Source organism: Coregonus clupeaformis, chromosome 25, assembly GCF_020615455.1.
Source record: "Coregonus clupeaformis isolate EN_2021a chromosome 25, ASM2061545v1, whole genome shotgun sequence".
Lineage (NCBI taxonomy): Eukaryota > Metazoa > Chordata > Actinopteri > Salmoniformes > Salmonidae > Coregonus > Coregonus clupeaformis.
The window spans coordinates 35,399,888-35,426,846 of NC_059216.1; the positions used below are offsets into that span (position 1 = coordinate 35,399,888).

The window sequence follows — 26,959 nt, forward strand, 5'->3', positions numbered from 1 at the left end:
TGACTGGCCTGCACAGAGCCCTGACCTCAACCCCATCGAACATCTTTGGGATGAATTGGAATGCCGACTGCGAACCAGGCCTAATCGCCCAACATCAGTGCCCCACCTCACTAATGCTTGTGGCTGAATGGAAGCAAGTCCCCACAGCAATGTTCCAACATCTAGTGGAAAATCTTCCCAGAAGAGTGGAGGCTGTTATAGCAGCAAAGGGGGGAACAACTCCATATTAATGCCATGATTGCGGAATTAGATGTTCGACAAGCAGGTGTCCACATACTTTTGGTAATGTAGTGTATGTCCCAAATGGTACACTATTCCCTATAGAGCACATTACTTTTGACCAGAGCCCTATGGGCCCCTGGTCAAAAGTAGTGCACTATATAGGGAATTGTGTGCCATTTGGTATGCAACCCCAGTCTATAGATGCTCCTCAGAAGTGATCCTGAGGGAGGCGATGGCCTTGGTGCAGGTCTGAAGACCCTCTTCCTGCTTAGGGTCCCTAACCGTGAGGACAGAGACAGGGTCTTTCTCCTCCTCAGAGTCCCAGGGTGTCTGGTAGGGGGACGGCCTCTCCCTTTCCCGTTCCTTCTCCTGCTGCTGGGCTACTGAGTCCTCTGCACCTGGGCCCGCTACGCAGACAGATCCCTCCTTAGTGCTGTCCTGGTGTTGCTCAGTCTTCTGAGGGGACAGGGCTGACAGATGGGTCCGGTCAGAGCTGCAGGAGGGCAAAGTGCGCAGTACCTGGATCCCCCCGATAGGGACCATGGGGAGAAGAGTTCGAGCCTGCTGCTGGGAGTGTAGGGGAAGGTGGCTGAGGAGGTTCTGATGGGTACAACTGGAGCTGGAGGGACCAGGCAGGCTGGGGGGCATGCTTCTCCTCTGATCCTAAAAACAACAAGTTATAGTGACTACCAGAAGACAGTTTTCTACAGTTTTAATGCAGGGACTCCAATGGTGGAAAAAACATTAATAAAGGTTTTATATCAAGAATACTAACAACCCAGCTGACAAAGATGGTTGAAATGAAGTCAGTGCAACTAGTTTTGCATGGACAAGCATACTAGTCAATCTAGTCAATTACATACCAAATCCATTTCAATGGCTCCTCCCTTGTGGACCAGTTCAGCCTTGGCTTGCTGCCTGGTTTTATCGCCAGACCCTCTCTGTTGTGAGCCCCCTCTACGTGGAGACACAGCCCTCAGCACCACCCTCTGTCTGCCCCGGGCCGATGGCTCCCTCCTCCCAGCCAGGTCCACTCCGCCTGTGGACAGGGGCCTCTCCATGCAGACCGGGGAGAGGTGCTGGATGGGGGTGAGGTTGGGGGAGCTGGGCCTCAGCTGGGAGGTGTCCCATCGAGGTGAGGAGCGACCCCGGGGGGAGAGGTCTCTACGGGGTGATGGGTAGCAGAGCCGGGAGGGGGACGGTTCCCTCAGAGGGGACTCCCAGCCAGGGGACAGCAGACAGGTGTGGTCGAAGAACAGACAACCCTGGTCAGGAGACAGCATGGCCAGGCTACAGTCCTCATCCACAAGCCTCTCTCTCTCACTCTGCTCCTTGTCCAGGCTGGAGGCCAAGACAGTCCTCCGGTCTGGCCCTGTCCTCCTGCCTGAGATGGAGGGATGGGGATGGACATCGATGCCAGGCACGATGGAGTTGGTGAGGCAGCTGGGGAGAGAACGGAAGGTACTGAGGGTACAGCCATGGAGAGCTGACGACACACTCTGGGTGACCGACAGAGAGGCTATGCCACAGGGCTGAGGGCTGGTGCTCCGAGAGCGGATCTTTGGAGTGGAGCCACCGTCGTAGTCATCATCGTCATCTTCGTCGATGTCATCTATCTCTTCATCCATGCCATCGGAGTCGTCTGCATCTGAGAACTGGTGTTTGGCTGAGCTCAAGACCCCGGTCTTCGAGTGTTGTTGGACGTCATCTGTATTGTTTGAAAGAACAGAAAAAAGAAAGACAAAGGATATATCAAATTCCTTTCTGTCATTAATTCTGTGGAACATCAATTGCTATTTCAAACAGTTACCATGGATGACACAATCAGTGTTAAATATCTGAATAATTCATATTAGGGAGTAAAGTATAGTATCCTGGTCATTGGTCAATATTTTACCAGATTCATGTGTCTCTGTATCATCCACTATGACTGACACCCCAAGCTCAAGACACTTCTTCATGTGAGCCTTTGACTTCATATGCTTGGTCAGGTTTCCTGTAGGACAACAAACATTTAAAGATTCATCTTGTTGAGCTTATTATATTCATTACCATTCAATTGTACCTTTTTGGAAATAAATGTTCCTGTTGTCATCAATCAATCAAATGTATAAATCCCTTTTTAAATCAGCAGTTGTCACAAAGTGCTTTTATACCTCTTGTTTCATTCATTTCAATGGAATAAAAAGAAGGGATACCCACCTTTTGTTTTGAAAGCGAAGTTGCAGACCCTGCAAACGTAGGGTCTGACGTCAGTGTGGGTGCGTATATGTTTCTTTAGCATACTAGGTTTCTTACAGCGGATGCCACACTCCTCACAAATATACTTTCCTCGGCCTCTGCCCCTCACGTACACATAGTCCTCATTGGACTTGAACCTGAGGGAGGAAAACAATCCTTAATGTGATGTTCTATAAGTAGCTTTAGACATGCAAGGTAAGTGAAAAAATACAGTACCAATCAAAGGTTTGGACACACCTACTCATTCAAGGGTTTTTCTTTATTTTTACTATTTTCTACATTGTAGAATAATAGTGAAGACATCAAAACTATTAAATAACACATATGGAATCATGTAGTAACCAAAAAAGTGTTAAACAAATCAAAATATATTTTATATTTGAGATTCTTCAAAGTAGCCACCCTTTGCCTTGATGACAGCTTTGCACACTCTTGGCATTCTCTCAACCAGCTTCATGAGGAATGATTTTCCAACAGTCTTGAAGGAGTTCCCACATATGCTGAGCACTTGTTGGTTGCTTTTCCTTCACTCTGCGGTCCAACTCATCCCAAACAATCTCAATTGGGTTGAGATCGGGTGATTGTGGAGACCAGGTCATCTGATGCAGCACTCCATCACTCTCCTTCTTGGTCAAATAGCCCTTACACCGACTGGATGTGTGTTTTGGGTCATTGTCCTGTTGAAAAACAAATGATAGTCCCACTAAGCGCAAACCAGATGGGATGGCATATCGCTGCAGAATGCTGTGGTAGCCATGCTGGTTAAGTGTGCCTTGAATTCTAAATAAATCACAGACAGTGTCACCATCAAAGCACCCCCACACCATAACACCTCCTCATCCATGCTTTACGGTGGGAAATACACATGCAGAGATTATCCGTTCACCCACACCGCGTCTCACAAAGCCACGGCGGTTGGAACCAAAAATCTCACATTTGGACTCGTCAGACCAAAGGACAGATTTCCACCGGTCTAATGTCCATTGCTCGTGTTTCTTGGCCCAAGCAAGTCTCTTCCTCTTATTGGTGTATTTTAGTAGTGGTTTCTTTGCAGCAATTCGACCATGAAGGCCTGATTCACACAGTCTCCTCTGAACAGTTGATGTTGAGATGTGTCTGTCACTTGAACTCTGTGAATAATTTATTTGGGCTGCAATCTGAGGCTGGTAACTCTAATGAATAAATCCTCTGCAGCAGAGGTAACTCTGGGTCTTCCATTCCTGTGGCAGTCCTCATGAGAGCCAGTTTCATCATAGGACTTCATGGTTTTTGCGACTGCACTTGAAATTTTCCGGATTGACTGACCTTCATGTCTTAAAGTAATGATGGACTGTTGTTTCTCTTTGCTAATTTGACCTGTTCTTGCCATAATATGGACTTGGTATTTTTTCAAATAGGGCTATCTTCTGTATACCACCCCTACGTTATCACAACACAACTGACAGGCTTAAACGCAATAAGGAGTGAAATTCCACAAATTAACTTTTAACAAGGCACACCTGTTAATTCAAATGCTATTTGACCAAGAAGGAGAGTGATGGAGTGCTGCATCAGATGACCTGGTCTCCACAATCACCCGACCTCAACCCAATTGAGATGGTTTGGGATGAGATGGACCGCAGAGTGAAGGAAAAGCAGCCAACAAGTGCTCAGCATATCTGGGAACTCCTTCAAGACTGTTGGAAAATCATTCCTCATGAAGCTGGTTGAGAGAATGCCAAGAGTGTGCAGAGCTGTCATCAAGGCAAAGGGTGGCTACTTTGAAAAATCTCAAATATAAAATATATTTTGATTTGTTTAACACTTTTTTGGTTACTACATGATTCCATATATGTTATTTCATAGTTTTGATGTCTTCACTATTATTCTACAATGTAGAAAATAGTAAAAATAAAGAAAAACCCTTGAATGAGTAGGTACAGTGAGGGAAAAAAGTATTTGATCCCCTGCTGATTTTGTACGTTTGCCCAGTGACAAAGAAATTATCAGTCTATAATTTTAATGGTAGGTTTATTTGACCAGTGAGAGACAGAATAACAACAACAAAATCCAGAAAAACGTATGTCAAAAATGTTATAAATTGATTTGCATTTTAATGAGGGAAATAGGTATTTGACCCCCTCTCAATCAGAAAGATTTCTGGCTCCCAGGTGTCTTTTATAGAGGTAACGAGCTGAGATTAGGAGCACACTCTTAAAGGGAGTACCTGTATAAAAGACACCTGTCCACAGAAGCAATCAATCATCAGATTCGAAACTCTCCACCATGGCCAAGACCAAAGAGCTCTCCAAGGATGTCAGGGACAAGATTGTAGACCTACACAAGGCTGGAATGGGCTACAAGACCATCGGCAAGCAGCTTGGTGAGAAGGTGACAACAGTTCGTGCGATTATTCGCAAATGAAAGAAACACAAAAGGCCTGTCAATCTCCCTCGTCCTGGGGCTCCATGCAAGATCTGACCTCGTGGAGTTGCAATGATCATGAGAACGGTGAGGAATCAGTCCAGAACTACACGGGAGGATCTTGTCAATAATCTCAAGGCAGCTGGGACCATAGTCACCAAGAAAACAATTGGTAACACACAACGCCGTGAAGGACTGAAATCCTGCAGCGCCCGCAAGGTCCCCCTGCTCAAGAAAGCACATATCCAGGCCCGTCTGAAGTTTGCCAATGAACATCTGAATGATTCAGAAGAGAACTGGGTGAAAGTGTTGTGGTCAGATGAGACCAAAATCGAGGTCTTTGGCATCAACTCAACTCGCCGTGTTTGGAGGAGGAGGAATGCTGCCTATGACCCCAAGAACACCATCCTCACGTCAAACATGGAGGTGGAAACATTATGCTTTGGGGGTGTTTTTCTGCTAAGGGGACAGGACAACTTCACCGCATCAAAGGGACGATGGACGGGGCCATGTACCGTCAAATTTTGGGTGAGAACCTCCTTCCCTCAGTCAGGGCATTGAAAATGGGTCGTGGATGGGTATTCCAGCATGACAATGACCCAAAACACACAGCCAAGGCAACAAAGGAGTGGCTCAAGAAGAAGCACATTAAGGTCCTGGAGTGGCCTAGCCAGTCTCCAGACCTTAATCCCATAGAAAATCTCTGGAGGGAGCTGAAGATTCGAGTTGCCAAACGTCAGCCTCGAAACCTTAATGACTTGGAGAAGATCTGCAAAGAGGAGTGGGACAAAATTCTCCTGAGATGTGTGCAAATCTGGTGGCCAACTATATGAAACGTCTGACCTCTGTGATTGCCAACAAGGGTTTTGCCACCAAGTACTAAGTAATATTTTGCAGAGGGGTCAAATACTTATTTCCCTCATTAAAATGCAAATCAATTTATAACATTTTTGACATGCGTTTTTCTGGATTTTTTTGTTGTTATTCTGTCTCTCGCTGTTCAAATAAACCTACCATTAAAATTATAGACTGATCATGTCTTTGTCAGTGGGCAAACGTACAAAATCAGCAGGGGATCAAATACTTTTTTCCCTCACTGTATGTCCAAACTTTTGACTGGTACTGTATATTTAATCTAATTCCAGGTCTCCCTTGGGAAAGAGGTCTTCTGACCACAATAGGACTACCGGGTTAAATAATTTGTACCACCAGGCGTTACCCCTATATAAAACATGTACACATTACGAACTAACATTATAAGTAATATTCTATTGCTTAATGTGATAGTATCATAACTGACCCTCCTTCAAAGATTTTGATCTGGGTTGGTGTTAGCACTGCTGTTTGTTTCGAGGAGACCTCCATGTCTTTCCAGTCCTCCTTCGCTGCTTTTACCCTGCAGCTGGCATCCTTCACTTTCCTTCCATAGGAGATCACATCCAGCTCTTTGAGCTCCGGTTTGCTCTGTAGCTAAATTAGATAGATTAATAAACATGATTTTTTTTTGGTAATTTGTACCCCCTTTTTCTCCCCAATTTCGTGAGTACGATCTTGTCTCATCGCTGCAACTCCCCAATGGGCTCGGGAGAGGCGAAAGTCGAGTCATGCGTCCTCCGAAACATGACCCGCCAAACCGCGCTTCTTAACATCCGCTCGCTTAACCCGGAAGCCAGCCGCACCAATGTGTCGGAGGAAACACCGTTCAACATAAGAGCCTTCAGGCGCCCGGCCTGCCACAAGGAGTCACAAGAGCGTGATGAGCCAAGTAAAGCCCCCCCAGCAAAACCCTCCCCTAACCCAGACGACGCTGGGCCAATTGTGCGCCGCACTATGGGACTCCCAGTCACGGCCGGTAATGATACAGCCTGGGATCGAACCCCAGGCTGTAGTACATTTACATTTTAGTCATTTAGCAGACGCTCTTATCCAGAGCGACTTACAGTTAGTGAGTGCATACATTTCTTTTTTCTTTTTCATACTGGCCCCCCGTGGGAATCGAACCCACAACCCTGGCGTTGCAAACGCCATGCTCTACCAACTGAGCTACATCCCTGCCGGCCATTCCCTCCCCTACCCTGGACGACGCTGGGCCAATTGTGCGCCGCCCCATGGGTCTCCCGGTCGCGGCCGGCTACGACAGAGCCTGGATTCGAACCAGGATCTCTAGTGACGCCGCAACACTGCGATGCAGTGCCTTAGACCGCTGCGACACTCGGAGGCCAAGAATAAACATTCTGTTAACATGCAGTTTAGATATGTTTAGGTAATGCAGTTCAGTAATACAGGATAATAACAATGTAATATTGTTACAATATTAGATGATATGTTTATGATGTAACTTGAGTCAAGGATTGTAAACATACACTACCTGTCAAAGCTTTAAGAACACCTACTCATTCAAGGGTTTTTCTTTATTTTTACTATTTTCTACATTGTAGAATAATAGTGAATACATCAAAACTATGAAATAACACATATGGAATCATGTAGTAACCAAAAATATGTTAAACAAATCAAAATATATTTTATATTTCAGATTCTTCAAATAGCCACCCTTTGCCTTGATGACAGCTTTGCACACTCTTGGCATTCTCTCAACGAGCTTCACCTGGAATACTTTTCCAACAGTCTTGAAAGAGTTCCCACATATTCTGAGCACTTGTTGGCATCTTTTCCTTCACTCTGCGGTCCGACTCATTCCAAACTATCTCAATTTGGTTGAGGTCGGGGGATTGTGGAGGCCAGGTCAGCTGATGCAGCACTCCATCACTCTCCTTCTTGGTCAAATAGCCCTTACACAGCCTGGAGGTGTGTTGGGTCATTGTCCTGTTGAAAAACTAATGATAGTCCCACTAAGCCCAAACCAGATGGGATGGCGTATCGCTGCAGAATGCTGTGGTAGCCATGCTGGTTAAGTGTGCCTTGAATTCTAAATAAATCACAGACAGTGTCACCAGCAAAGCACCCCCACACCATAACACCTCCTGATGGACTGTCGTTTCTCTGATTATTTGAGCTGTTCTTGCCATAATATGGACTTGGTCTTTTACCAAACAGGGCTATCTTCTGTATACCCCCCCTACCTTGTCACAACACAACTGATTGGCTCAAACGCAATAAGAAGTTAAGAAATTCCACAAATTAACTTTTAAGAAGGCACACCTGTTAATTTAAATGCATTCCAGGTGACTACCTCATGAAGCTGGTTGAGAGAATGCCAAGAGTGTGCAAAGCTGTCATCAAGGCAAAGGGTGGCTATTTGAAGAATATCAAATATATTAGGATTTGTTTAACACTTTTTTGGTTACTACATGATTCCATATGTGTTATTTCATAGTTTTGATGTCTTCATTATTATTCTACAATGTAGAAAATAGTAAAAATAAAGAAAAACCCTTGAATGAGTAGGTGTTCTAAAACTTTTGACCGGTAGTGTACATTCAATATAGAAATGCAAGGGTGATTTGGACAAAATAATTAATTAACAATAAAGGTTCTCACCAGCTCAAACCTCTGCTTGGAGGAGACCAGTTTCCCAGTCCCAGGTTGGTACATGGCAGCCATGGTGTACACCCATGTGTTAGTCTTCTGTTTGGAGCAGAGCAGAGCCAGGGTTGCACTGGTGTTGAGGTTAGGAGGGTTGGGGTTATGGGAACTGACGCACCACATAGTGTACACAGAGGACATAGGAGAGGTGTAGTGAGTGCTGTTTGGCTTGGTGTAGTTCAGATAGCACCAACTCACACCTGTCGTTGTGCGAAGACTTGGAAACTGAGATATCAGTTTGGTGTTTTCACCGTCAGAGATGAGGATGCCCTGACCTTTGACTAACTGCACCAGCATGTCCATATGTGCCTTGCTGTCCATGCCAGACTCTTTGAAATCATTTAGAGAAAGCAGAGAGGGTGGATGTAGGCTTGTTTCGGTTGGGGAGCTATCCATATGGGAATGAGGACATTCTGACCCTTGTTGCTGAGGTGAGCTGAAGCTTCCACTTGCTGGCTCGTCTTGAGAATGAAGTGAGGATGGCACAGACAAAGAGGATATAGAAGGAAGGCCTGACAGTGATGCTCCCTGGTTGGTGTCACTTTTAAACTCTGTCTTTAAACTGTACTTGCTCTCTTCGGTCACATTACAATTCCCTAACTCTACAGCACCCAACTCCTCCACTATCTCACCGTACATTTTCTCTTCTTTGACGCGTTTCTGCTGTTTTACCTCCATTAACAGGTCCAAGCTGCTGGCTGGCGATAGCATGCGCTTGTTGGATCCACCACTGGATCCACAGTTGGTGGTGGAGATAGTCCTGGAGGTCAGGGAGAGAGGGATGCCTGTCTTGAGCTTAGCTGGTGACATATCTAGAACTTGAACCTGGGCTGGGTTGGTCAACAGTCCTCGGGGGTGTCCTAATAATGCTTTAGATGCATCTAAATTTGTGGATAAATGTGCAAAGTGAGAAGTGAGAGAGTTTTCATATGGATCATATACAACCTGTGACACAGTGGTGTACGTAATGCTACCGTAAGACGGCACGTGAGTCTGTATTCTAACAGGAACTAGGAGACCGGAGTGTGGTGGCTGAGGGGCAAACATTGGCAGAGACTGAGAGAGCAGAGCAGTGGCTGAGAACGACAGGGCATTTCTGAAGTACTGAGGAAGAATATTTAGCGGAAGGACTGGATGTGTAAATTCAGGGTCAACATTCAAGGACGCCTGTCTTACCAAGTTACTCCGTCTGGGTTCTGAGTAACTGGCGCCGAGTTCCGCATGTCTAACTTTGGCCATTGGAGAGAGACTGCCGTAGTCAAACGATACACTGCGAACCTCTGGGAGCTCTCTACGCTGAGAGTTGCACGCTGCCTGTTCTGAAGAGGAGCGTCTCATTTCATGTTGTTGACGCTGGTTCAGGACAGAGAGGGAGTGGCCGCTTCCTGGCACAGATAAGAACTCCAACGCTTTTCCAAACTCATCCTGTCTAGCAGCCGGGGAAGCTGGCTTGGGGATCAGCTCTCGCTCTCTCTCTTCTCGGTCAAACGAGAAGGTGGAGCAGTAGGATAGGTTGCTGTCCTGACTGGGGCTTCGGGAGAGGCTCGTACAGGTCGATCCAAAGCTAGACTCACCAGAGGAGTGCTCCAAGTCAGCTAAGCGCAGTCTCTTCTTCTTTGGAGGGAGTTTTTCTGGAGGGAATTGAGACAGAGTTTCACTTCTTTGAGGCCATTGGAACTCCTCTACATGTCTATCGGGCTCCTTCGCCTTCACCTGTTTTACCTCAGCTGCTTTCTCTTTCTCTGGACTGTCAGGTTCTACAGTCACCCTGATCTCTGGGACCTGTATGTTGGACTGACGGACTAGCTTAGGTGTCATTTGATATGATTGATCTAACAATCTACTGTCACTCAACTGGTGTGCAAAGATCTCAGTCCTTTTACGCATCTCACGAGTTTCGGTTTGCTCCACCACTTTCATTGAGGAAGGCTTTTCCTGTCTCTGGTAGTTGTAAGACTCGTCAGAGTGAGACCTGCTTAGGGAGTTTGTGTGTTGAATCACAGAGATGACATTACCTAAAGTTCTCCTCTCTGTGGTGTCTTCCCACATTTCCATGTCCAGTCTATTCTGTGTATGCACGCTTTGGGCATGTCCTTTCACTGAAGTAGTAGTGGTTAGAGCACCTTGAGAGACTTGCTTTGAATCATTGTCCCTCATCTCTTCAGAGTGGCCATAGTCTGTGTGATACTGGCCTCCTACATCTTCCTCCTCCCTAACACATTTTTCCTTCCGTCGTTTCCTCGTCGCACATTCCGTCTCTACTCCAAGGTTGGAAATATCAGAGATGTTTCCATAGTGGTCAGGAAGTTCTGTGTTTCCATCATGTGCAGAGTGTTCAAAGGCAGCCTGTCTCCTAAGTCTCCTAATACCTCCAGGGGACGCCCTCTCATCAAAGGAGTGGCTGCCTCGCAGGCCTTGTGGCATGTCCAGACACGCAGCCGAGGACGTGGGCATCGAGTTGCTCCGCACCAGCTGTCCAGAATCAGAGAGCTCTAGTTGAGCCTCCTTAATTCCTTCCCTTGTAAATGAACGTGTGTTTATTCTAATCGATTCAATCATTGATTCCTTTTCTTGTGTGAATACACGGGAAACACCTCGCTCCGAAGACTTACGATCACTTATTAAGTCTGTAGTGCAAGTCACAACAGTTATGGCCTGTTTCGGGTTCGGTTTGTAACACTTCCCAAACATAATCTCTTGATAGGACTTTGCATTTGTGTTGGGAGGACCACTGGTTTGGTGTTCTGCGCTCTCAGAGCGTGAGAAGTAGCCTGAGTCTGTGCTGCTTTTGCTTCCCTGGCTAGGCAGGGAGAGAGATGTGTCAGTGTCACTGCTCCTTTTCTCTGAGAGCCGGAGTGCCAGTCTCTGCTTGATGGCGCTAGATTGAATTGCACGGCTGACCTGAGAAACAGCTGGAGCTTGAGCACCATTGATCTCTGGGAGACTGGATGAACGCTCCTCAGATAATGTTGATGTAACTCCCTGTTTCTGGGCAATGAGATTCAGTACTTTTACAGCAGTGGTGCTATCTGGTTCCTCGACTGATACAGAGTCCAAGAGCGATGAATCGTCCTCATCCGTGTCAGAGCTCTGCTCAGTATCAGAGTATAACTCTCCTTCTCCTTCTAAAGATCCCTGGTCCTCCATGTTGGCATTGTAAGAACCCAGTTCTGAAATTGGCACTGTCCCAGCTTTGACAGAGTGAGCATGAGATTTTCTGTGTTTGTATAAATTGCTCTTGGTTTTGAAAGAGAAGCCGCAGGGAACGCAGGGGTAGGGTCGCTCCCCAGTATGTGAGCGGATATGCTTTTTAAGTACGCTGGGTTTGGCACATGCCCTCCCACAATAATCACAAACATACTTCCCAGGCCTCTGCTGCTGTTTCTGCTCCATCTTACTACACACGTCCTTGGATAGCTCCTCTATCCCTGACTGGGAACAGTGTTGGAGAGACGTAGGTAAACTGGGGGAGCTCCTCTGAAGAGAGGGCCCTGCACAGCTTCCATGGGATAGTGGCAGCGCAGAAACCAAGTGATCTGCCGTTTTCTGTCTAGCAAAGGGAACGGTCTGTCTCTCCTGTGGTGGATACGAGGTTAATACATTGTAATGAGGATGACTGGAGGGTTGATCCTGTAATTGGCGTAGTGATTTCCCTTCTAATAGTCTTAGTTTCCCTGAGTCAGACCTTTCTGTTGAACCACATGTGGTTCTACTCTGGTCCTCCTCAGGTTGTGGGCATAAGTGCCTCCCCTCCCCCTCAGAATCAGCCGTAGGGGTTATTTTAGTTTGGGCAGTCATAGGCTCTGGTGCTGCCCACTTTCTCTGTGTAACTGTCTTTTCCAGACCCTCTTTAGAGCCTTTCACCTCTGCAGTAGTTTCTAGTGACTCCATGACGATTCCAATGTCACCTTCCTCGTCAGGGTTGATATCCAACAGACAATAATGTCTGTTATGTAAATGTAGTAATATATGGAGAGAAAGTGTCATCTGAAAGAAATCAGAAAACTGAAATTATTATTAGTGAAAGTACATACCTCAAAAAAGGACACCCATGCATTATCCCTACCAACGACAGAATACAAGATTAATCAGTAGATGCAAAAATAGCTTACTTACAAAAATACTGTACTTTATTTGCAAACCCCTTCCTCCCAACAAGAAACAAAAAACAGGTCATATAAACATTTGTCAAATGATTTCTTTCCAGACAGTATCATAACCTCACAAATTCATTTTCCAAAATAGTTACTTCCTCAAATAAACTTGGTACATAATGACCAGTGTTCACACCAGGAAAGAAGAATCAGGCTCTTTACTAGACTCTCTCAAATACTGTTACCTCATATTACTGCTGGCCGGTGCACTACAATCACAATGTGTGTGTGTGTGCATACTGTATGTGTGTGCACTTGGACTCTAAACTCATCAAAGATACTGGATGTGCGTACTGTAGATTATCCTGTCCTATATCTCAGCTCCATACCATGGGGCTACCTGGGTCTATGAGCTATTACACTATGCCTGCATCCCAAATGTCATCCTATCCCTTATATAGTGCACTACTTTTGGCCAGGGCCCATAGAATGGGATGTAATCTTGTCCTATACCTCAGCAATATACAATGGGGTCGGGTATGTAATCTTGTCCTATACCTCAGCTCTATACCATGGGGCTCCATGGTATGCTGGGTCTCAGAGGGAACATCATTCTCATCTTCTCAGTATCAAAGGCTGTGTGCTCTTTAACAAGGTTATGTAAGATTATCTGGTTCAAATCCACTGAGCTACACTTAATTAGGACATTCTATGAGCGACGCTCTCTCTTTTTGTTACTTCCTACTGCACTCTTTCTCTCTTTCTCTATTCGTTACAACCATCCTAGTATTTTCTCTCTCCATTACATCCTATTGTACTCTCTCCAGGCTCAGACCGGAGAGATGATACAAATCCAAGGTGACTCAAGATGCAGAGATAACACATGCATTAAATCAAAGAGGCTGCGCATATACTGCAAGAATGTCCAATTAATATTCGAATGGGAAGTGCTTTATCCACCCACTTGACATAGGGCTAAAGACTACAGTTATCAGATAGAGTTTTGCATTCCTCGCTTAGACAGACAGACCAAAGAGGAGAATCCAGTATATACTGTGTACTGTAAAAGGTGGCTTTTTGGAACATTCTACGAGAGAAGGTTTCTAGAGGTAACCAAAGTGGCATGTCACTCAGGGCAGAGGTGACAACATTGTAAGCCTTGAGAGGGAGGGTACAGGGGATCTATCTATCCTCAAGGTCGTTCTGACCTCATAGCTGTGTATTTTTCCATCCTTCCCAACTAAAGCAATAAGAGGAGGAACTACAAGTGCCGGGTGTCAGGGAGATAAGCCTGCCTCACTGAAACAATTCATACCTCCCCTCTGAAACTACACCCCAGAGAGAGAGAGAGGAAAGGGAACAGACACTTTAGTATGTACACTTCCCAACCTCTTTTAAGTCTATATATTCCTCATGTAGGTAAAGCTAACGGTCGTGTCGCACATTACAGTAATATATCTCATTCATGGTATATCAAAACTGTTCACAGAAAGATGGTGAGTCAGTGCTACTGTGGCACTGGTGTGCATAGCCAAAGAGCTCTATTTTCATTTAATCTGAACATAGCACCGCCTGGTAAATAGCATTGGCACTTGAATTGGAACCGGTGCTATGGTTAGATGACATGAAGATAGAGCTCTTTGGCCACACCCACACACCAGTGGTGGGTTTGATGTTGAAAAACAGAAGCAAATGTAGAAAAGTACTTCATACCTACGGTAAAATATGGTGGTGGATCTTTGCTGTTATGGGGCTATTTTGCTTCAACTGGTCTTGGGGCCCTTGTTAAGGTCAACGGCATCATGAACTTTAACAAGTACCAGGACATTTTAGCAAAAAACCTGGTTGCCTCTACCAGGAGGTTGACACTTGGCCACAAGTGGATCCAGCAAGACAATAACCCCAAGCACTAATCAAAATCCACAAAGAAATTGTTGATTGACCACAAAATCAACATTTTGCAATACCAATCTCAGTCTCTGGACTTGAACCCCATTGAAAACCTGTGGTTTGAATGGAATTGGGCAGTCCATGCAGACGAAGGATATTAAGGATCTGGAAAGGTTCTGTTTGGAGAAATGGTCTAAGATCCCTCACAAGGTGTTCTCCAATCTCATAAAACATTTTAGAAAAAGGCTCAGTGTGGTTATCCTTGCAAGTGGGGGATGCTAGAGTATATATTTTTTTAATTAGTAATTAAACAAAATCTCTTTCTCTGAGCAATTGTATCAGTATGAAATAATACAATTTTCCCATTTTTTTAGCATATAGCATAGCTCAGTATTTGTATTATCTGTTTTACACAGTATTTTTTGCTAATATTTATAAAGGGTGCCAATAATGATGGACCTGACTGTACATGCTGATAAGACATGGTACAGCAACAACCACACTGCTGCAGCATGTTGCATGGAGACAATGGGAAGCATACTGTATGTAGGTTATGGAAAACGTCTTTATAATGCCACTGCATCATATCATGTTCAAGCTATACAGAACATATTTACATTTGCATTTTAGTCATTTAGCAGACGCTCTTATCCAACAGGGATATGACAGTCATGTAGTCCAACACTAGCCCCTCATCCATACATCTTATAAGGAAAATACATAGTGCCAGGGACTGAGTCAGAAAGCCCATGGCATGACAGCCCACACAGAACACAACATACAGAATGAACACCAATGCAAGGTGAGAGACGGTTTTCTACTCAGAATACATGCAGTTAAACCACAAGGTATGTGGTAAGAAAATAGTATATCCTTAAGCAAGACAGGTAGACATGCAGATATCGAATATAATCCTCATACAAACCTGACATTTGTATACTCCCTTCTTGTCCCATATCGCCAGTCACATGTGACATACCTCATATTGCAAATTCCAGCTGTCCATTCTCCATCCCTTGGTTATAGTAATAACAACAATAAACAATTATGATCAGATTTAGCGATGGGTCAAATCTCATCAATCTTACGTTTTCTGCCGCTGCTGCTGGCTGACTGAGTTCACATTATAAGATATATTGATGTGAGCTAGTCACCAGAGAAAATACCCAAGCATGACGCGGACAGACCCAACCACAAAAATAGCAAAGGGGCCCTGTGAGGGATTATACAACAGCCCACGTTAAAAGACACTTTCTCAAACACAGCATTTACACTTTTTTAGTGTGGGTCCAAAACACAGCAGACAGATACACTTTCTCAGTGTAGGGGTAAAGCAATGTTTAAGCCCTTCATATACCAAAACTCTGCTTTTACCAGCGTCTTGAACAGCAACATTTTCAAAACACAGCAGACACTTAAACTTTCTCAGTGGGTCCAGGAGGGAATAGAATAGAATATTCAGCTACACTTTCTCAGTGTGGGTCCTTAATACACCAAAAGGGATTTTCCCAGGGTCTGGGATCCCTGATTGCACTAGTCTGATAACCTGGGAAGCTAGACCCAAGTAAAATCAGGGTTCATAGTGCAGTGTAGTTAGGGATTTTACCCTCCTCAGTGGGCCAAAACACAGCAGACACTTACTTCACCTCTGGGTGATGGGCAAATATTCACTGTGATCATTGACAACTACAAAGACATGCATCCTCATCAAACCGGTATGCACTTCTACAATATTAAGAGGGGGGTGCAATTTGAATGAGATTTAATCACTATAGCCTAACACAACTCTTCCACGGTCTGGTTAGCTCCTACGCCTATCTTCCTGACCTGGTGGTTAAACTGTTTGAATTCAGAAGTGGACCAACAACAGTGAAAATGTCCCAAAGCATAATCTGTTGGCTAAAATTAGGACACAAACCTCAGGAGAGCAAACTGTCTTATTATATAGACGTGCAGCATGCAGCTTGTAAGGTGATGCCAAAGGAACTTTTCCATCCTTGGATGGACAATAAAGCTCTGTTCCGTTCTGTTCCCTTATCCATGCTCTGTTCAGTCTGAGCTGGCTGTATACTGTGCAGCCTTTATACTACAACAGTCACGTCTACACCACCAAGAAGATCCCAATCAACAATCTGCTGTCACTGAAATCAGTAATTATTAAGCATGCATTGTTTAGGAACATAATTAAGATTATTTCTTTCATCTTTAAAAAAAAGTGATATCTTCTAATTTAAACTGAATTTGATCTACACTACATTACCAAAAGTATGTGGACACCTGCTCATCGAACATCTCATTCCAAAATCATGGGCATTAACATGGAGTTGGTCCCCCCTTTGCTGCTATAACAGCCTCCACTCTTCTGGGAAGGCTTTCCACTAGATGTTGGAACATTGCTGCGGGGACTTGCTTCCATTCAGCCACAAGAGCATTCGTGAGGTTGGGCACTGATGTTGGGCGATTAGGCCTGGCTCGCAGTCGGCATTCCAATTCATCCCAAAGGTGTTCGATGGGGTTGAGGTCAGGGCTCTGTGTAGGCCAGTCAAGTTCTTCCACACCGATCTCGACAAACCATTTCTGTATGGACCTCGCTTTGTGCACGGGGGCATTGTCATGCTGAAACAGGAAAGGGACTTCCCCAAACTGTTGCCACGAAGTAGGAAGCACAGAATTGTCTAGAATGTCATTGTATGCTGCAGCATTAAGATTTCCCTTCACTGGAATTAAGAGGCCTAGCCCGAACCATGAAAAATAGCCCCAGAACATTATTTACACCAGTCCAGCTGAAGCTTGGCATTGCGCATGGTGAGCTTAGGCTTGTGTGCAACTGCTCGGCCATGGAAACCCATTTCTTGAAGCTCCCGAAGAACAGTTATTGTGCTGATGTTACTTCCAGAGGCAGTTTGTAACTCGGTAGTGAGTGTTGCAACTGAGGACAGATGATTTTACATGCTACGCGATTTACCACTCGGCGGTCCCGTTCTGTGCGCTTGTGTGGCCTACCACTTTGCGGCTGAGCCGTTGTTGCGCCTAGACATTTCCACTTCACAATAACAGCACTTACAGTTGACCGAGGCAGCTTTTGCAGGGCAGAAATTTGATGAACTGACTTGTTGGAAAGGTGGTGCCACGTTGAAAGTCACTGAGCTCTAAAGTAAGGCCATAAATCTGCCAATGTTTGTCTATGGAGATTGCATGGTTGTGTGTTCGATTTTATACACTTGTCAGCAATGGGTGTGGCTGAAATAGCCGAATCCACTAATTTGAAGGGGTGTCCACATACTTTTGTATATATAGTGTTTTTGAACTACTGTGCACAAATAGTCAGTAGTGTTCCTCAAAATCATTACGTGTAACATAATTGTATGGATACAATATGTGCATCTGTCATTTGTGTGAATCTTTGCCCTTTTCATACAATACAATTAACACAACTGTGAATACCTTACCTGCCGTGACCCCCCTCTTCAGTTTCAGTAGGTGCTATTGGGTGAGAACAACTGGAAATTGCTATGAATAGGAGTCTTTGGTAGGGTTTGCACCAGTTAAGTACTGTAGTTAAAAACATTTTAGGAGATGCTTATTGGTAACATAAAACCTACACAGCATAACGAAGGGTTGCTTACTCAACTGATGTAACAGTTATATGAGAATAATATAAATGCACTTATCTTTATATATAAACTTTACAGTTCTGTCCAGATATTAGGCATGCAGTGTTTGCATTAAATTCCTCTTTTAAAACATAGCCACAAAACCACCTACATTTACCCTAAATGAAATTAATCAAAATGCAACATATCAAATAGAAAAAGTGCCAATATATTTGGGACTTCTTTACTAAGTGTAGTACTAGTACAGATAGGGATAATAATTTAGGCTTGAAGCTAAACATGAGTGCACTGCATTGCAGCTAAAATCCATTATGCTACCTGTCTGTATTCAGTATCTGGAGGAGCGACACTAAAATGGCTGATACTGTGCAGTGAAGGTCAAGTTGCCAGTCTATAAATATAATGCTCTGTCCCAAATGGCACCCTGCTCCCTATATTGTGCACTACTTTTGACCAGGACCCATATAGGGAATATGGTACCATTTGGGATGCAGCCATGGTCTGTCCCCTAGACCTTCCACACACACTGCTTGGCATTCCCACTATCTGTGCTCTGTGCACACACACACACATTTGTTTTACTATCCTTGTGGGGACCAAACAATTTATTCCTATTCAAAATCGTATTTTCCCTAAACCCTAACTTAACCCTAACGCCTAAACCTAATTGTAACCCAAACCCTAAACCTAACCCCTAAGCCTAAAATAGCCTTTTTCTTGTGGGGACCTGTGAACTGTCCCAATTTACCTTGTTTTACGATCCTTGTGAGGACTTCTGGTCCCCACAAGGATAGTAAAACCAAACACATGCTGTACAACACCCTCTAGTAGTGAGCCAATAATGATATAAGTACTACTACTTTCCAAACCATGTCCAATCATTTGAATTTACCACAGGATGCACCTGAGCTCAATTCCGAGTCTCATAGCAAAGGGTCTGAATACTTAATAAGGTATTTCTGTTTTTTATAAATTTGCAAAAATGTTTATTAACCTGTTTTCACTTTGTCATTGTGGGGTATTGTGTGTAGATTGATGAGGAACAATTATTTATTCTATTTAAGAATAAGGTTGTGATGAAAAAAGACGGATGGAACATGAGAACCCCTTGCGAAACCCCTATTTTTTACGTCACAAGGCACGCGCGTGCATTACAGATAGGGGTAGATTGACAACATTGAGACACGTTGCAATGCTCGCAATTGGCAATTGAAGGCTTCGAATAAAAAAAATCGTCCTTTTTACTTTTGGAAATTAAATTAAAGTAGGCTACAACGACTGAGCATGCAGACACCAACAAAAAAAGACCGCATACTCATATCGGAATACAGGAGCTGTGTTGGAATCATGTGTGCTTGACTCGTTCTAGACTAGTTATAATTTAATCGTATCCTATTCAAGGTTGGTTTTAAAGTCGGAGAGCGATGCAGTGAATATTTGCCTCCCTTCTCTATAGCTGCACGCGCTGGTCTGTCAATTTGTCACATGCGTCGGTTCATTAGAAATTGTACCGCATGTTGCTTGATAGTGGCTGACCGTAGCCAGAAGGGGGGGCTCGGGTACCGCTGATCGGCCAAGCATTTGACAGATGATAATCTCCGTTCTCTCCCGAAACTGGAAGAGGCTATGCTATGCATCATTGCAGTTTTACAAAAACCTGTGGCATTTATGGATACAATTCTGTTGTCCAAAATAGTTGATAACAGTTAAAGGATAATTAAATTAAAATGTACTTTATTTCTGTAATTTGTAAAGCCATACAACAAAATTAAAACGTATCAAATGCATTCAATTCCTATTAAAAATTACATATGGATTGTGATTCGTTTAAAAAGTTGCTGTGAAGGTCAGTCACAATGCAATAACAGAAAATCAAAAAGTAATCTGATAAAATCCTTTGAAATTCACATTTTCAATTACAGTACAGTATCAACCCCTTATTTAAAAAAAGTGCAAAAGTAATTATATGAAGCAAACAAAACACCTGTCAAGAATTATTCAATTAATTTAAAATCCATTTCATTACCCATCTTAACTTAAAATAAAAACAGATGACAATTTTGTTTACATTCAGGTTCTATACTGGCCTCTTGAGTTTCAGAATTACCATCAGTTCTACACAAAGAAAGGTCCTCCCCACACACTTTAAAAAACTCTGGGGCCATTATTGTGAACTTTTGCTTAGACCATGGTTTAAACAATTGGTCTAAAATGGCCAACTGCTAGCTTTTCTCATAGGCTAGGTTGGCCTATGAGAAAAGCTAGCAGCTAACCATTTTAGACCAATGGTTTAAACCATGGTCTAAGCAAAGTTCACAATAATGGCCCCTCTGTAAAGGAGTGGCACATGCTCTACAAGCTCTTTCACTTCCTCACAATTCTATAAAACTGGGTGTGCTCATTTGAATTGCCCAGTGCCCCAGGTGGGTGGAGGTTTCACTTTAGGACCATTGGAACCAGGAAATGCAAAACAAATGCGCCCATAGTTGAGAAGCAAGAAAAACCAGCTAGCCTAACATTGAGACCCTCCCGCCAGGTCTGCAGTGGCCTAGCACTGCACCCCTCTGCTTAAAACTGGGTCATATTCAATAGGCACGGAACAGAAGAAAAAGGACTCAAACAGGGAGATCGCCAAATATCTGAACTTGTTCAATAAGAACCTCTTGTTTTTGTTTTCTGTTGCAAAACCTTTTAAAACTGTAAAGTAATGAACACGACCCTGCCTTCTTTCCTATGCGGCACCTGTCAGGCGTAGGGTCCAGGCCCAGTGACATGGCATCTGACTATAAGACAGTTGAGGCAGAAACACCCTCAGACCACGAGGCTTCACCGGCTCCCAGTCCAGTGGCTTGTGACCAAGCAGCACCACCTGTTCAAATAACAACAGGCAATCAGAGTGGAAATGCAGCTTTGGTAGCTTGTTTGTTCTACCAGTCTGTCCTGTTTTCCAGATGTAAAAAAACCTGGTGCATTGTTCCCTTTCATCAACTGTCAACCAACACTACCTGGTTGTATATGTTTAAATAGACAGTCAGTATATCATACATTTTATTTTCACAAATCATAATACAATATTTTCAATCTAATTACACATTGTACATGTGAAAAGGTATGAAACAAAGAACACAAAAAGTAGCCGTGTGATCCTGTATCTTACCTGAGTCTTTCCTGTAGAAACAACAGGTTCATTCAGAACGACAGATCCACTCTGAGGCCAGTCCAGGAGAACTGCATAGATGGCCTTGTCCTGTGGTTTAGCAGTGTACCTATTGAAACGCAGTCAAAAGCAATAATGAGCCATTTATTAGTGAAAAGCTGTGCCTTTTTTTATAAGAAATGTTAACTTTGATTTATACTAGAGTACTAACAAGCTTTGGAAGATATGGTCACTTTTGTGGGCTTATATTGAAAGCCTGTCATGAGAGAGTGTCTGGTAGGCATACTGTGACCATATAACATATAGGGCTATCCTTTCTTCCACACGAATCTGGGAACTAAATGACTAGCTAAGAACTGACCAGACGCCAGGGGTGATGCTGTCATTCTGGGCCCATGCTGTGGTGTTAATAATACATTATTATTATTATTATTATTATTAGCAGTCACACTTTAAATATTGTATTTATTACTGACTTGAAATGCCATTCAAACTTAAAAATAAAACAGGCAGACTGGTCGGGACCAGGTTGCTTGTTTACAACTTTTTGATAACATTTATACTTTTTCCACTAGTGAGTGTTTTGTCCCAAAAAATTGGGGGGGGGGAATAAATGGGATTTCTTTACATTCTAAAGCTCCCATTGTTAAGATGTAACTTCCAACATTCTATTCACTGTAAACACAGACTTGACACAAATCAGCTATTTTGACCACTTTCCCAACAAGTTAGAGAAAAAAAAACTTCAAATGTAAGGGAAAACTTGGTATGCTTCTCTGCTATTCAAATCTTAAAATTAGAACAGAAATATATTCTACCAATCAAACAATACAGCTGTTTTAGTAAAGGTGTGAACTACTTTTTCTCTCAACTCTTAAACACAACTGAAAATGTGACCACTTTCCCAACAGTATGAAATATTAGTATACTTTTCTGCTTTACAAATCAGCAATCATAATATAAATATATTCTACCAATCAGGAGATACAGCTGTGTTATTATATATTTTAGTAATCTATTCCTCTTTTTATTAAACCTTTGCTTCCTCATATCTCTCAGCACATGAAACAGAAAAAAATCCATGAAATGTGGAAAGGGTTAAACTTTCATTTATCTGCACACAGTGCCTCTGTTGGAAGTAAGCATCAGGTGTGGGCACACCAGTCTGAATGTTGAATTTTCCATCACGTTGAAAGAGCCTGCGTGCTGGCTGCTCTGATTAACTCTCTTTTTGCCAAGGAGTCATTACTTAAGAACTACAGATGTAGCACGTAAATCAAGTGCTATTTGCATGCAAAAATGTAATAGGATGCATTTGCTCCATTTTTAACATTTTTGTTGGTGGCCCAGTCTGAGGGTATTGACAAGGAGTGTGGCTTTAAGCATCCTCATCACAAACTCCACAAACCATGCTGGCTCACATTTTTACTAAACAGTACGCATTACGATTAGTACACAGTATGTAATTTTAGTAAGTAGTACAGATTTCGGACACAGTCTCTGTACTGTCTGACAGTTTGTGAAGGAATAGTAATTGTGGTCATATGGCCACTCCATTTAGGGCTATAACGGCCATTTCCGATTTGTCAAATTTGATGAAACTCGTCAGGATTGTAGAACCCGCCAACAGTAACTGGCACTAGTATTACACTCAATCTACATAGACTGAGAATCCAAGATGGCAGAATGTCAGGCTTTGTCTGTGGTAGTGTTTGTAGTCTGGTGTTCGTGAGTCAAATTGACCATTTTATCTTGCCTCGACCTAACCCAAACTTTACATTTATAAGGCATTTTGCAATGTGCCTTTACTATTGTCCAGGCTCAGCTCTGTCAGCTGAAGTTGCTTTTAAATGCTGATAAGACAAAGTTGATGGTTTTCAGGAAATTTCTGATGAAACCTCAAGACTCTTCCATGTATAGTCACTATGCAGGGCAAGCAAATAGAAAGGGTATCAACTTACAAGTACCTGGGTTTCTTGTTACATGAGTGTCTTACTTTTAAACCCCACATACTATACTGTAGGTCTTGTGAAAAAGATCTAGCTCAAGTTGGGTTTTTATTTTTGAAATAAGTAATGTTTTTCTTTTGAAGCGAGAAGGAGACTTGTTTTTCTACCGACTATGGTGATACCTTGTACATTTTTGCCCCAGTGGAGTCATTACGTATGCTGGACACTGTGTACCATGGGGCGCTGAGGTTTGTTACAAACTCCAAAGCGCTCACCCATCACTGTACCCTCTATTCGGGAGTGGGCTGGCCTTCCTTAGCTCTTTGGAGACTAAGTCATTGGTAAGTTTGACAATTATCGCCTACGCTCACAGGACTGTATCTCTTTGACGGTTCCTACGGCCTGTACAGAGCTAGGTAAAAAAGCGTTCCAGTACTCTGCTCCCCCTCTACTTGAAACGCGCTACAAAAGGACTTGAAACTACAGGAGTTCGTCTCCTTAAATGATTTTAAAGCTAGGGTAAAATCTGTGGTGGAAAATGATTTAGGGGGCTGTCAATGTTTTGACCCCTAACTGAACCATTCTTCCCAAAACCATGTGCCAAAGTGTTCAATATGTAAACTGATGTTATTAAACTGTAGTGCTTTGTGTTTTATGTTGTAAATGTTGCTTTTTTGGCAAGGTCTCTCTTGCAAAATAGATTTTTAATCTCAATGAGACTAGCCTGGTAAAATAAAATTGAAATGTCATATTAGGCCTACTTCTACCACAGTCAATACTCCAACTTCTACTACTTCTGGGCTACAGTCACTAAATGCTACTCTCCCACTACTATTTAAAATACAAATCACTACTACGCTACCCTCATTATTGTTTTTAAACTAGCCTCCAACAATTTAAACTTTTTCCACTAACACAAAACTACTTCTGGACAGCTGAAGAAAGTCAATTTTTCTTCATGAAAAAAGTACAATTTCTAGTTATTATTAATATTATCATTATGAACTGACCAAATGCCAGGTATGATGCTGTCGTTCTGGGCCCTCCATGCGGTGGTGTTGTAGATGGCCTCTCCATTGACCACCAGCCATTGACCCATCTGCCTCAGACGCTCCTCAAAGATGGGGGCGATGCGTCCGTCGTGCGTAGGTCCAATGTTCAGCAGCAGGTTCCCTCCACAGGACACGGTCTCCACCAACGTCTGAATCACGCAGGACACAAGTATGCACTCATAAAGCCTTTATGACAGCTACATGAAATATTATAACATCTTCCATAGGCAGGAATACAGCCGACCCTGCACTGTTCCCAGCAACATTTTGTTGGGTAGTTTAGTTGTGTGGGGCTGGAAAAGTAACCACATTTCAGTCTCCCCTATAACAAAATAGATTCCTACTAGCTTCGCACATATTCTACTGTAGTGTACAATCTTTCGATCTAGGAGAGAAGAGTGAAGCCAAGCAAGTCATGCTGTAGAGTACAGCATTTAGGTTACCCAAAAAACACAGTTGTAAAGTGTTACACAAGAAACACACGGGACCAGCAGCGATTTCAAAAACAAGTCAAAAGACTTTAGTCTTTGAGTGCACTTTACAGTTAAATTATGCTGTTTATGAGTTATACTATATCATATACAAACAGGATTATGACTGATTCAGCTACAAAAAGTTTGTTATGGTAGTGGAAGAAGTTTTGTGGGGTAGTAAGTGATCTTAAGGTTCTGAATCTCCTGTTTACCGTAAAAACTAAAGTGCTATCCGAACCATTTAAAACTGACCGCAACAAGCTGCTCGATAGTGGAGTAGTCTTTAAGCTGGGCGTTTCTCCTGTAACCCCAGGAAGCTTTGTCTATTGAAAAGCAGTTCTCCCATTTGTGTTTGAGCAGGTGTCCAGGCTGGTAGCGATCAGCGCAGGTATAGTAGCCTCCATGGGTACAGATACTGCCATAGCCCCAACGATCATTGGTCACCACGGTCTCTCGCACTGGGCTTTGGGGGGAGGGAAGACGACACATTAAATTAAAACATATCATGAAGCATGTGATGTTCATACTGTTGGTGCATACAGCATACTCCATAGCACTAACTGACACTTTAAATAGACCTATAACTGCAAAAAGTCATCGGTGTATATTTTTATACATTTAGGGCCAGTTTCCCTGGACACTGATTAAGCCTAGTCCTAGACTAAAAAGCATGTTGAATGGAGAATCTCCATTAAAAGTGCGTTCTAGTCCAGGACCAGACTTAATCTGTGTCCTAGCCCATAATGTCCCTACCTCTCATTGTAAAGGCAAGTGGATTTAGAACACTTATTGTATATTATTTCCCTAAACATATTACATCATATTTTATCTCTATGACTGTTCCCACTTTTGTTTGTGGATATGCTCTGACGGAGGTCGACTGACTGAAAGTTCAGCTACTATTAAAATAAATGTGCATCTGACTGGAAGTGTGCAGACTTTTTCTGCTTTCTCCAGTTTTGCATTTTGCCTCCAGCACCTTCACTAATAGTTTTTGGGAGTGCGGTAGATTCAGCCTATTATCTCTATGACTGTACCTCTCGTTGTACAGCCAAGCCAGGAATCCGGTGCTGTTCCAGTATTTATCAGGAGCATCCCCGTCTCCATCGGACCACAGCAGCTCCGGCTTGTACTTGTTGATGATCTCATAGAGCTCGGGCAGCGTCTTAGTGGTGGGGAAGAGGTTGGTAGTGAACAGGTTGGCAGCGTCCTGCTCAAAAAGCGGGTTAAACCACTCAAACAGAGAGTGGTACAGTCCCAGATGCAGGTCGCTGTGGGCTCGGAGTGCTCCAGCCACTTCTCCGACTAGGTCACGTTTAGGACCTACATCCACTGCGTTCCAGTTCCAGGAGTTCTTAGAACCCCATAGAGTGAAGCCTGCAGATAGGACAATAACAATAAACCACAAATACAATTTTATAGGCCTAATCTAGTGGAATCATAAGAATGATTATTTTTATTAAAATGGCTTCAGTAGAGAATGCATTACACACACACACACACACACACACACACACACACACACACACACACACACACACACAAAGAGCCTACCTTCATGGTGTTTCGTGGTGAGGACAATATATTTTGCCCCGGATGAGGCAAATATGTCAGTCCATTCTTTGGCATCAAAGAACTCAGCTGTAAACTGTGGGGCAAAGTCTTGATACTTGAAGTCTGGAGGATAGTTCTTCTGCATGAAGTCAACATAGGGCTTTTGCTTCTGCTTCTGCCAATACCACCTGGAATAAACATCCACACAAATTCTTTAAAAAATTATAATAACTAAACAAATGGGCTTGGGGAGTGAGGTACAGTTGCATCAAAGCATTTAAATTCTTCAATAATTTATATCATTTATTGAATTGACCACAACAGGAAATGTAGATTGTGCATTTAAAGTAGGCCTTATGATGAAGAAACAACTAATTACTTTCTGTATTGCACAAAAGTATTGGCTAACCAGCTTACCAGAACCACTCGCTGCCAAAGCTTGGAACAGAAAACACTCCCCAGTGAATGAATATTCCGAACTTGGCCTGGTCATACCACTCTGGCAAAGGTCGGGAGTCGATGGATTCCCAGGTAGGCTCGTATTTACAACTGCATACGGTAATCATCAGGAGCAGTGCGACAGAAATTAGGGCTAACTTTAAGGAAGCCATGGCTCCTACGAAGTCATGTAGACGAATGCAGCGTTCAATTAGTTGAGTTTTGTACTAAAATAGCTTGCTGATATCACATGATGCTTCCCGCACATTAATCACATGACAAAAACAGGAACACCTTTACGCTGCCCATTGGACGCTGATTGGACA

General features: G+C 43.3%; 2 protein-coding genes across 2 annotated transcripts; both read right to left on the bottom strand.

Moving 5' to 3' along the window:
• Positions 1–344: 344 nt before the first annotated feature.
• Positions 345–15,516, bottom strand: LOC121539620 (human immunodeficiency virus type I enhancer-binding protein 2 homolog). The gene is made up of 7 exons (XM_041848258.1): positions 15,322–15,516; positions 8,368–12,399; positions 6,167–6,336; positions 2,425–2,600; positions 2,120–2,218; positions 1,086–1,930; positions 345–885 (listed from the first exon to the last, which is right to left on the bottom strand). Exons 2-7 carry the CDS (start codon positions 12,397–12,399, stop codon positions 418–420), a joined length of 5,790 nt encoding a protein of 1,929 aa, XP_041704192.1. The 5' UTR covers positions 15,322–15,516; the 3' UTR covers positions 345–417.
• Positions 15,517–19,727: 4,211 nt separating this feature from the next.
• Positions 19,728–26,907, bottom strand: fuca2 (alpha-L-fucosidase 2). Its single transcript, XM_041848254.2, has 7 exons — positions 26,613–26,907; positions 26,196–26,383; positions 25,679–26,018; positions 24,894–25,104; positions 24,127–24,317; positions 21,168–21,276; positions 19,728–20,879 (listed from the first exon to the last, which is right to left on the bottom strand). The coding sequence occupies exons 1-7, from the start codon at positions 26,804–26,806 to the stop codon at positions 20,742–20,744; spliced, it is 1,371 nt and encodes a 456-aa protein (XP_041704188.1). The 5' UTR covers positions 26,807–26,907; the 3' UTR covers positions 19,728–20,741.
• Between the last annotated feature and the right edge of the window lie 52 nt (positions 26,908–26,959).

Coding starts and splice junctions, on each gene's coding strand:
- fuca2 (XM_041848254.2), bottom strand. CDS start 26,806: ATGGCTTCCTTAAAGTTAGCCCTAATTTCTGTCGCACTGCTCCTGATG. Junction 26,384..26,612: donor TTTGGCAGCGAGTGGTTCTG/GTAAGCTGGTTA, acceptor TGTTTATTCCAG/GTGGTATTGGCAGAAGCAGA. Junction 24,318..24,893: donor CTATCGAGCAGCTTGTTGCG/GTCAGTTTTAAA, acceptor TGCGTGATTCAG/ACGTTGGTGGAGACCGTGTC.
- LOC121539620 (XM_041848258.1), bottom strand. CDS start 12,399: ATGACACTTTCTCTCCATATATTACTACATTTACATAACAGACATTAT. Junction 2,219..2,424: donor CTTCGCTTTCAAAACAAAAG/GTGGGTATCCCT, acceptor GTTGTCCTACAG/GAAACCTGACCAAGCATATG. Junction 886..1,085: donor GAGCCATTGAAATGGATTTG/GTATGTAATTGA, acceptor TGTTGTTTTTAG/GATCAGAGGAGAAGCATGCC.